Genomic DNA, 12,091 nt, shown 5'->3' on the forward strand with positions numbered 1-12,091 from the left:
CGCTGCTTCTTGCGCTACCAGAGTGGGCTGGGCGATCGCTCTGGGACCAAATGCAGCCACAATGCGTCACAAATGCGATCGCTTTCGACTTAAACCAAAATGCATTACCTAGATATCCCCAGCATCCACCGGTGGCGCAACAAGCGCCGACAGCCGGGCACTGTGGGTATGAGTCTTATGCATGGCGGAACAACACTTTTCCTTCCTCCATGGTATTATGATTCTAACTAAATTCCTACGCTTTCAGCGCTGACTGGCTTCATTTGCGCGACTGTAATGAGTCTATCGACATTGAAAATTTTATTTAATAAGTAGCAGTGTGCTTGCATTAGGCGGTCGAAGTGAGCCTACCACGTGATTCTTACGTCCACAGGCGCTAATGAAAACGTAAAATGCGCCAAGCATCCTACATGCTATTTCTGGTTCGATGCATCTAGACGCCACGAACCTGCTTCAAAACGCCTAGAAAAACACTACTCATACAATAGCGTATAAGTCCGGCCCGATAAACGAACGCGATGATCGCTGTCTCAAACAAAGTTTGTACATGAAACGAAACAGAATGTTGTACCCGACAAATCATCAAAGTGCTCATTTGGCTCATCGAATGCAGTAGAAAAATCTAAATTCCCTTAGACACGTCACCAGTTCCTGAATGCACGCTCTTGATCGTCACATGCTTCGATTCCCAGGTAAACGTCTCTCTAGATACGTACCCAGCGTGCCTAGTTCAAGCGCGTATATATGTAGTACGAGCAAGAGTGTTGATGCGCTAGCGCGTAACCCATACGCCGGTAAAGTCAGAATGGAAATAAATGCTAATGAACAAAAATGTACCGACTAAACAAAAGCAGAAGCGGCAAGGGATATTTGATAGCTCACAGCATAGCCCGCGTCTGCAGGCTGCCTCGATACGCAACGAAGGCGTTGCACAAATGGCGCGTTTACTGCATTGACTCCTGCTACACATGTCTCACGCGTCCCAATACCACGCGGAAACAACGAAGCAGTGCAATTTCCCTCGCAGCACCCCGACCACCTAGCCCGGGCAGCATGGACTTTCAAGGGGGCAACCAACAGGGCCCGATCGACTTGGCTAACGACGAGTCGAACCAGCACATGCTCAGGCCCTTGAGGCCTCCCAACTCCGACGAGAGACCGGGGGGCGGGGAGTCCAACGCCCTTCCAGCTGCCCCGCAGCCGCCCCAACAACAGCATCATCAAGGTCCGCCTCCGTGTCCGGGCAACTGCATCTCGAGTTACCTGCGGTTCGCCTGCTTCGGCGAAAACGCCATCCATCCGAGGCTTCTGTGCGCGCAGGAAGGGTTCGTGTGCTGTGCCAACGTGGCCCAAGTGCAGAGGATCGCCGAAAAAGCCGTTGCTGCGGCGGTGGCGGCGGCCGCTACCCCAGCTCCCGACGACGACGAGCCGAGGCCGGAGACGCCCCCGCCTCCTCCGCCGCCGTCGCAACCCCCGCCACGCGCGGCCTTGAACCCGGACCCGGGACCTCGGCCCCCGCCGCAGCCGCAGCGGCAGGTGCCACGACCCGAGGCCCAGCAGCCTGAGCGCCAGCAGCGACCGAACCCCGGACCCCTTGCTCCTCCGAGAAAGATGCTGCAGCAGCCGAATTTCTTGCTCCAAGACGCCGAGATCGCGACCGCCTTGCCTTCCAGCACGACGAGTGAGTTACACGTTCCCTTTTATTCGCGCTGTGGCAGCAGTGTGTTCATAACCCTTGAATACTTCCAGTCCTGTATTTCTGACAGCCAAAAGGGGTCCAAGAAGAAAGTATTTTATTCCATAGTTACATACATCCAGTATAGTTATGCGCATGTTCTTGATGTGTTCAGATATCAGAAACGTGTCCCATGCGTCGAGCTCACGAATGTAGATTTATTGTACTTGGCAGTGGAGTTCATTTGTAAAACATTTCAACTCTACTGCAAAGCTGGTGCTAGCTGGGGATTTCTACATATTTATAGGCTATTGCAACTGGCGTTGTTCCAGAGGGCTCAACCGAAAGTCTTTTGGGACCTGTGTGGGTAAACATGGAAAACTGCATATTTTGCAAAAAGTAAAAGAAATCCGCGTATGTCATAGCTTGGTAGCTGGGATTGCTGTAACTACGTAAGCGCGTTTGATTCCTTTCAGCTTCTTTTGAATTCTTCCGACTCAGAAGAGACTACTCACATTTTTTTGCTTATGCTGCGAATGAAATGACAAACCAGGCGAACGCGAACCGTGTTCATAGGAAAGCGAATCTGGTAGCCCGTGCTCCTTTCTTTTTTGTCATTTTTTCGCAGGGGGGGGGGGGGTGCGCAATCGAGGATGACGATTTGTATTTTCAATGCGTACCCTACCTGAAGCCGCTTCTTCTAATCGCTGGTACGATTTAAATATGCCGTACTAGCGGACCCAAATAGCATGTCTCATGGCGTAGGCGGATGGGCTCCTTTCAGTCTTGTAAGTTCGTTGTCCTGTTCGTTCTTCGTAAAAAAACGCTTTCCTCTCAACGCGCCTAATTACAGAAGCACGCATGTCATATGCTGGAAGTTGAAGCTTTCTTTTTCTATGAAAGAACTTATACATTCATGACATATACATGATGCGCACGCACTGTGCCTCAGCAGTTCATTGAACTCAGAAAGCATGCGAAAGTGCGCTATGTAATTCGCCTGACCACAGACGTGCATAAAAGCTAAACTTTATTTAAGGTCCCATTGAATTTATCAAACATTTGCAGTAAGCACTCAATCACAAAAGCAATAATAAAAAACAAAGCATTGCGCGCACGTTATTTTTTTTTTGTCATCGCTCTCGATGCATCAGGGCTATAATTTGAAGGGATAAATTGGGAGGGATAAAAATTGAGTAAGGCTACAGCGCGAAATGTTGGCCAAGTACTGAAGATAACTAGGAGTTCATTTGTTAGTCCTCCCGTTTTATGGATTTTTTTTGTAAAGGCGCAATTTAAGGCTCAATCTCCAGCAGATATCAAAAGATGGCTACAAAATTACAAAAGTACCTATTACGCCATTACACCCGGCCAAAGAAGTTGGCTGCCAAAGCTATTAGCGCCCGTCTTAGGATCATCGCTTGGACATAGTGCGGCAACCATGCTTTCTTAAAAGCTCTCGTCCAGCAAGTTCGTCGAGCAGCCATGGCCAATGGAGTCCTGGAATGAGGACACCACCCACTCGACCTCAAGAACAACCACCTCGATGGTTCAAATCAATGTTTTCTCTTTCTCTCTCTCTCTTAAATCCTGATTAAGCGAAGTCTGCTTTTGCTGGTATTGTGCTGGGACACATTTCTTACCCGAGTAACACAGCTCTAAAAGAACCCGCCGACGAGGGGCGACGCGACGCTGAAAATAACGCCGGAAAACTGCGTCGCGCGTTGTTGTCGTCACTTTTTTTTTTCGACTAGGACACGGGGCATCCCGACTTTCTCCACAAACGAGTTGGAAACTCAAGTTACAGTGCTTTCAGACATCCTCCGACGTTGACTGCAAAGAGCATGAGTTTTCTTTTTTTTTTTTTCGTGTCAGTTACGGCGATGGCGACGCCACGTGACTGCGCTTGAACGCATATGGAGGAAAGGGAGGGGATCGTCGCGTGGGGAGGAAGCAGGAAGGTGCGCCTGCAACCCCCCACTCCCCCCCACCCCCACCATCTCGTTTAACAGAGCGCGCCGCATGTCGCAGGTGGGCGTAGAGAGCGCGCGTGTTCCAAGGGCAGGAGGGGACCCAGTTGCGCTCGCGTTTTGCATAACCTGGCGACACACCGCTCGACAAAGAATGCGCTCTCCCGCCTCCCTCTCGACATAGTGACCCGCTTTGGGCGCGCACCATTACGAATCGCGCATTAGAGAGAGAGAAGTATGAGGGTTGGCTCCGGTATGGAGGATGTGCTTATTATAATTTTTTTATCACTTGCCAAATCCGGAACTGAAAGCGGACGCATGGCTCCTCCGTTAAAAAAGTAAAAAAAAGGAAGATATTAATAGCGTTCTAATAACCAAGGTTTCATGAAGATAGCTTGTTAGGTGAGTGGGTACCTATATTGAGTTTGAGAATGCCAGCGAAACAGAGAAGAGAAGGAGGAAAACAGAAAGGACGACAGATACAATGTTGCAGATATATAGGGCGCCCTAACTTCGAGTTTGTCTCTGTCTTTCTATTGCGCTTATTGTCGTTTTACTTTTCTGTTTCTTTGACATTCCTCTGCCTTAAAACAATTATTTTGGCAAGGCGTTCTAAGTGCCGGCGGAAAATAGGCACCGCCAAAGGGACGAAGTGGTCGACGTCAGCTGAAATTCTCCGGGAATGTGAGGTCAAGAAGAGTGAAATATAAGTGCGCTTAAATTGTGTCAGGCAGCCCCTAGTTACCTTGCTTGAACAGCGCTAGAACATTGGAAGAAAGAAAAAAAAAGGTTATGCAACCGAAAGAAGCACACGCCACCGCGTAGGTGAGGTGTTTGTGGTGAGGTGTGAGTGACTGTATGGTGCGTGATTTCCGTAATGTCATTGCTCCTACTGACACAGCCCGCTTCCAGCGTCTTGGTGATGCATATTAGTTAAGAGGCACTGTAAACGCTACTACATATAGACCTGCCTGATTCGACGTTGAAGTGTATTGCACCGTTATCTATTACATATCTTTATGCGCCGTAGGTCAATCAGCCCTTGAGAAGTTACCTTTGTATAGTTGGAACGATTGTCGGAAAAATGTCCGAAATATTCGTCTACTGTGCTTCTGAGGTGCACCCCCTCACTCAATTTGCTACAAAAAGCTTCCGGTTCTTTTGTTGCCGCCTTGGAAGTTCGCGTACAAATGCTTGGACTGTGTCCGGAATCAATGACAAAGCTTGATTTGAATGGAAAGGAAAGGAAAACGCGTGCGTTAGCAAGCCCTTCATCTCGTGTACTAAGCAACAGATTGATCTACTGAAGGATATTTATGCCCATTCCTGTCCATAGTCACTCCTCACCTGTATTGTGTTAACCCATGCGGGCTCCTTGTTCGCAATGCAGTAGACATGAGGTCGCTGTCTGCTTAAGTAAGCAGCACGTGATGTAAGGATCAGAAATTAACTTGGGACAAGGTGCCGTCCTTGCATTTCATGGTATCGGGCGTCAGCTGTATCAGTAAAGGTTCGAGTAATATCCTCTCCGTCACGATTTTCTTTATTGTTTTTCGTTTCTTTTTTAATCAGTTTGGCGATCGCTGATGCGTTGTCCCAGTCGATGATATGTTTGCACCTGTCCGCCTGCGCCGCCATTGCCTCGGGCAGCTTATTGTTCTTATCGATGTCACGCTTGTGCTCTTTCTGTCATCCAGGGAATTTACTCGCTTCACCAATGTAGATGTGTCTCCAATCCGCCCAGGGAACTTTGTAAACAACCTCTGGGAAATTTTCATCTTCGATGAACCACCAATTAAATTTTCACTTGGTCACTGACCAGAATTCCTTTCGTTTTTAAATCGAATTGCTTTTTTTTCCCTCTTTCGTCCGTTTTCATGGTCAGTGGTGGCCAGTCGGAGGATGGTGGTCCGAGGTTGGAGCAAATGTGCCGACGCAAGGGGCGCGTTGGTTAGCCGAGCGCCAAATTCCATAGCATAACTCTTGAGACGCAAGTGCTGTCCACATATCCCTTTATTTTTATTAAGCCCGATACCATTTTTCTGTCCGCATATATACTAACGCTAGAGATGTGCTGGTTAACAGCTATGTTCTTTACGGAATTACGCACTGAAACAAAGAAGTGCTACCTAAATATTCTCACTGCCGCAAAGACATGTCCTATATCGTACCGCCCATTTAATAAAGTGAATAACTATCTTGAAGCGTTCGCCTATACTGGCACACATTGGCGGTCATCGTCGATGCCTTTTGCAGAATTTGTGCTGCTCTTTGACGCTTTGCAGGGACCCCATCTGTGGCCAAGGGCCGCCGCCCACCGCGTCCCTCGACGTGTGGCGTCAAAGGGGTCGGATCCGGATCTGGCCCCGACCGGCGCCATGCGGCGCGCATTACGGGAGGGAAGGACTCGCTTCCGGGAGAGTGGTGCTGGCAAGTGAGTACAGGCGGTTCGCAACGACGCAATGTGGCCGCCATCTTGAGGTACAAGCAAGTCGAGAAGCTGTGCGAACGAGAAACGTGGCAGCACGACAGGCGCGTTTTAATTGCGCCTAGCGACAAATCGATAACAGTTATAATTCGGTGAGAAACGGCCATTGTAATAAAACAATAAAACAATATAAGTGTGATAATAAGTTGCGCTGACGTCATCGTGGCAGCCACGCTTGGGTACTAGCATGGTGAGAGAGTGTTTCCATGACGTCACGTGAGAACTATATGTGCGAAGTGTCGGCTACGAAGCGGGTTTCAACACTTCTCGTATACGGGGTGCGAGTGTCTCTTTATGAAACAAATTTGCCATCTTGCGCTAAAGGCTATGCGTATTGTGCAAGCAAGACTCAATTGAGAATTAGGCTTTCGCTTCGTCTTGTTTACTTGTGACGATGACATTTGGCCGACAAAATCGTATCTGTCTAAGAGATGACACGACAGTAGAACATTTATCGTCCAAGTTAAAAAGGACATGGCAGAGAGTGCACTTCACAGTGTGATAGATAAATCCCTGACACTGACGGTGCAATAGGGTAATCAAAAACATAAACGAAACGCGAATGAAAGAAGCAGGACAGCCGCGCACATAAAATGAACAAGCGATCTCGTCCCAGCATTCCCAGGATGTCGGAGAGAAAGGGCTTGGGCTTTAGTGCAACGCCGTCCCTGCAGCGGACCTAAGGTGGCCCTTTTATCTACGGCAAGCACAGAGGCCGGGGAAGCGCCAGGGAGGAGACACTCGCGAGATTATTTCGAGGTAACGCAGGAGGCGGATCGAGGCTCTGGATAGCGCGTGGCGTCTCGTTAAGGATCACCATCGCTCGCCAGCATCCAGGACTGTATTCGCTTCGCAGGCCGCGAGCCATCCCAACGTGACGAGCAAAATGCGAGCACCGAAACGGCTCCGCAACATACACGAAAGTGTCTACTTTTCATCCGACGCTTCTTTTTTTTTTTTAAGGCAAACGTCGTATGCAAATGTGGAGCCGCTCTTCGTTCTCCGGATGACGCATTAGTCTCGACCGTCCGGTGGCGCGCTAGGTGATCAGCGCTAAGTTTCACACGATCACTGCTAACTTCAATTCGTCTGGCTCATTCTTCCGAAAATATTTCTGAAAAAAAATAAAGTGGCAGTTTCGCCCGAAAGCCGAAGCATCGATTGCGATAGCAAATTAGTAGACAGTTATACGAAGTAAGGATAGTAGTTTTATCGGCCGTATAAACTTGGAAATATTCGCTTACTTCGAAGGACGCTTTTCCTTCGCACTATATAGTTATCCGCAGATGGGCAGCATTGAGCACCAGCGGTTTCTTGTATTTGCACAGATGTCATTGAGGTCGCCATATTGTTTGTTGTACAGCCAACGCAATATAATTATAAAATGGCATCGTGACCTCATCTAAATACTCCCTATAAACCCTACGGTGGTAAAAAAATATTCATTGATGATTTAGCGGTAAATGCAACAGAAATTCATTAGTATTACGTCGCAGCTCTTTGAGGTCCCGGATCCATGTTTTGTACTTCTAGCCAACACAGTACGTGATTCGCACTTCTTCCATCGTTCGCAGGCGGCCCTGATAAACTCGCAGAACCAGTACCTATGCGGAGGCGCACTGATCGGCACACAGTGGGTTCTCACTGCAGCGCACTGCGTCACCAGGTGAGTTAAGCACGCCACGCCAGCGTAATTTGCATAGTCACAGTAACGCATAGTAGAACAACTTGCACTACTATACTAACTGTAATGTTTGGTATATGTCGTGATCGCTCAACTGCCTGCTGCTGCTGATGAGCCTGGGTTCCGGGCTCGGTTCCCAACCGCAGCGGCCTTATTCCGATGGAACCAGAATGCAGAAATGGCAGTTTACTTCTACTTATGTGCAACTTAAACCACTCCGAGTGCTCAAACTTGCAAATGAATTTGAAGCCCTGTGCTACGCCGTTCAGCGGGGTGCTTGTCGTTTTAAAAACCTTTTATTCAGTTTTTTAAAAGCACAGCACGCCACTCGCAAAGATCGCGGGGGCTGCTTCTATACCAGTGACGCGCTATGACTTCTTTTCAGTGAATAGCTTTCTTTGTTAGCCGGGAGAGTTCTTTTTTTTTTTTCAGGAATTTGGGGTCGAATGCGCGCATGCCCGGGAGTTCCCATTTGTTGCGTGCCTAAATTAAGGTTAGCCTTAACTTATAAATTTGCTTCTCTCACAGTCTACAATACTATGTAGTTGAAGTTCTAGCAGACTTCAATTCGTTTCAACAAATAGGCGCTCCGCCGTACCCGAGGCGTAATCACCGCGCAAGGCATCCACCCACAGATTGACGCTTGGGAATTCCCGTCTGTTTATGGCCGGCTGGACGGGTAGCATACCTACCAACTATCCCGAATTTGCCATAAAGTGTTAAATTGTGGGTTTGTTCTACGATTTTATGAATGTTGCGACAAGTTTTAACAGAAAAAAATCGCTTGTTTGTCTCTTGCAACACTCTTGGAAGTCGTCTCATGGCGAAAGGACACCATAATGGTACTTGTTTTTAGCAAGTTTAATGAAGCGAGTTCCTATATATAGCTGGCAAAATCGGCAACAGCAATATAGCTGCAAAAGTCTATGTTCTCAGAACAGTGTGTTGCTTCCAAGTATTTGCTGTTCCAAGTTTGCTACTGCGCGAGTGATGTTTCTGAAGGTAAATCGGCGTTATAAAGTGTGTGCGTGTCTCATAAACTATGTGTGCTCAGGGAAAACTTTAAGATCGCGCCAGGTGGCTGATCCCAGTGATGACGACCATGTCCCAGCCAGCAACGAAGGGCGAAATAGTTGGAATCTAGATATGGTCCAGGGTGTTAAATCCGTCGCAGAAGACTGTTGTGAACATGTTCTGAAAATTTATTGATATTGTCACAATGATTGTTCCAAACCTTAGAATTGACATTAATGACCGAGCTGTGCTTGCGATATCCTCGCCCATTGCCCATTTTCACAACTCTACTTTCATTCCCTATATACCCCCTGTGCAGCGCGGTTGAGGTGTGCTCTGCTGAGAGACAGTTACTGCGCTGCACTTTACCCCAACCTTTCCTTCCCATCAACAAGAATCTCTCTCTCTCCCTCTCTCGCCCTGGATGTTTAATGAAATGTCATGAAATAATTATTTAATGCTGCAGATGCCACACCTAGAACGCATAAGCTTAATTTTTACAACAACGCTCAAGTCGAAGGACATTTCATCTGATATATTTACTGTTTGCGCTCGACGTCGAACGCTCGCCGAACGCCAACAGCACACGCCCTTTGCATCGGCCCCTTTGTATATAGGTGGTGACTGCCCAATCACCGACCACGAAAATGGGCGAAAGAGCTACATAAAGATGTTCGCTTTAAAACGGAATTTGATTGATTCGTTAGAAATATTTGCCCTTACTCGTCCATAAGCACAAACACACCATTACAGCATGTTCCAATCATGAAAACATTATCAAACTCTTAAGCATGCCATCTTCCTACTCCTGCTGGCACGTCTGATGTATTGCACCGATAATTCAGGAGTTCAGACATCTATTCACTTACTTCAATAGTCAGCTCAGATGGCTCGCGCGTGATTTACTGCTTTGGAATTTTCTTCCTTTACACCCCCACCTCGTACACCAAGAAAACATAACACTAGGCCACGTAAAACATTTAAACGTTCTGGTGAACGCTCTCCTTGGATTCCAGCAGTTCCTGGCCGCCATTTGATGCACTCTGACGTCGCGTCTCACAAACTTTCTGGCCCGCGCTCTCGCAGCCTGGTGCGCAACGGCGAACCGGTGTTCGTGCGCGTCGGCGACCACGACCTGGGCAGCGAGCGGGCGCACCCGGGCGCGCAGACGCGCCGCGTGGCCACCACCTACATCCACCACAACCACAACGGCCAGACGCTGGACAACGACATCGCGCTGCTGAAGCTCCAGGGCGGCGTCGAGCTCAACCCGCGCGTCTGCCTCGTCTGCCTGCCCGCTCGCGGAGCGGCGCCGGCGGCTGGAGACCGGTGCACCGTCACCGGATACGGGTACCTGGGAGAAGGTATGTACGCGCCAGCCTGCACGTCCTTCTTGTTGTCCATGAACTCGCGCGTTTTCCAAGTAAAGGAACGCGAATTTTCGGGTGTGTATTGGAGGCAGGGAAAGTGTCAGTGCGAAGGAAATGAAGATAATGCACTAACCGGCGCAAGAGTTTCCAGGCCAAATCGGCCGCGCCTGAACATTCCATTTCCGTAGACAACAAGCGCTTGCAGTGCGCGTGTTTAGCAAATTCTTTGATAGCCATGGAAGGTAAGAAGGTCGGGCCACCTCTATATGACTATGACTATATAAAACCGGACACACCGTCATATGACTAATACTCGGTCTCACTCTCATGTGCCCACGATAAGGCGGCGAATAAGAGGAGGGGAAGCCAGAGGGTGAAGGCCAGAGAAGTTAACCAGATGAAGTGTCCGGTTGTCTACTCTGCACAGGGGGGTGGGGCATCTTTTCTTTTCTGCGAGCGAGAGCTTCTCATGCACTGAGACGAGCGTGAATGCGCCGATAGGTCACGCCGGCCACATTCACACACTAGCCGCTTCTCGCCGCAGGCGGTCCCATCGCGCTGCGGGTTCGTGAAGCGGTGCTGCCCGTCGTCGAGGACCGCGACTGCACAGCCAAGATCAACGCGGTGGCCGAGAAGCAGTTCCTGATGCCGGCCAGCTCGTACTGCGCCGGAGGGGAGAAGGGCGACGACGCCTGCCAGGTGAGGGCGAACGCCATTCTTTGCCGACGATGCGTAGGGACTGAATTTGCTCTTTTGAAAACGCTAAAGTGGTCGCGCTAATATTTTTTTACTGCGCACGGTTGCGCCGAGCTGGCGCAACGATGGAACGCTAAACATCTGTGTACGGCTGTTTCGGTTTGTCAAAACAGGCTTTCAGCATGGCATGCGGCTGTGTGAACATGCCTTCGCGAGTTGCGGTACAGAGTTCTTTAGTTCGTCTCACCTCCAACCACTCGAACGTGATCAGTCCAGACGCTGACGTGGATGCGCAGTCCCAAAGCCTAGCGTTAAGTTGGCCGTATTTCTAAGATCATGAATGTGATGATGATGGCTGCAGGTAATGGCATCTCCTTCTAGTTTAGGTGGAGATTTGAGATGATGATGATAATCGTTATGGCGAATGGCATGATGACGATGATTTAATGCCATCTCCTTTGAAACGGGGTGTTGAAAAATAGTCACCTATCCTCCTTGAGTTACTCACGTATGCTATACATGATATTCATTCTAGCATTTTTGTATACATCTCTTTAAGCTTTTTTTATCTTCCTCTAAGCTTTTCTATCTACCTTGTACCGCTATCTACAGCTGTAGCAGATCCAGGATGGATTTGTGGATGGATGTTATGAGCGTCCTCTTTGGAACGGGCAGTGGGTTGCGCCACCAAGCTCTTGCTATTATACTGCTCAATGTCCTACCTATAGGTTAAAGAAAGACACTATGAACTCCCACAACCAAGTTTTCTGACCCCCTATTGCGAACTTTGCTTTGGTACGTCTCCGTTTTTTCTCTTTTCCCTACTTTTCTTCCAGCAATATTCCAATCGCCTCTTATTTATGTTTCCTTTTCCACTGCTCTCGCTGAACCCAAGCGATTCAAAGAGGCCAGTGGTGCCTAAAACGACCGCTGGGCGGATGCCTTCACATTCTCAATGGGTATGTTGGTGCACTACGCACCAAGTGGTGGGCGATGGAACTAGCATGGCTGTATGCTCGAACGGCGGGAGAGCTGGCAGTGTGGATCGAGCGTTGCGGGGAAAATCCTCCCACCTCGCTTGCATGTAGACAGCCCGAAGCCGTGTTTGCTGCCATTTTTATACGCTGATGTAACTACCACTGAAAAACTTATTAATAAATTGCGGGTACCTTAGCAAGCGAGGAACCAAGCCTC

At 48.8% G+C, this 12,091-nt stretch overlaps 1 protein-coding gene across 2 annotated transcripts in view; it reads left to right on the forward strand.

Moving 5' to 3' along the window:
• Window positions 1–12,091, forward strand: part of mas (trypsin-like serine protease domain-containing protein masquerade) — an 89,451-nt gene that overhangs the window by 49,850 nt on the left and 27,510 nt on the right. For both annotated transcript variants that reach the window (XM_070537172.1, XM_065445946.1), the window contains exons 4-8: window positions 1,028–1,681; window positions 5,931–6,079; window positions 7,708–7,799; window positions 9,918–10,195; window positions 10,746–10,900. In XM_070537172.1, coding sequence (XP_070393273.1) covers window positions 1,028–1,681; window positions 5,931–6,079; window positions 7,708–7,799; window positions 9,918–10,195; window positions 10,746–10,900 — 1,328 coding nt within the window. The remainder of the gene's footprint in view (window positions 1–1,027; window positions 1,682–5,930; window positions 6,080–7,707; window positions 7,800–9,917; window positions 10,196–10,745; window positions 10,901–12,091) is intronic.

The sequence above is a fragment of the Dermacentor albipictus genome, chromosome 4 (genome assembly GCF_038994185.2).
Source record: "Dermacentor albipictus isolate Rhodes 1998 colony chromosome 4, USDA_Dalb.pri_finalv2, whole genome shotgun sequence".
NCBI classification, from domain to species: domain Eukaryota; kingdom Metazoa; phylum Arthropoda; class Arachnida; order Ixodida; family Ixodidae; genus Dermacentor; species Dermacentor albipictus.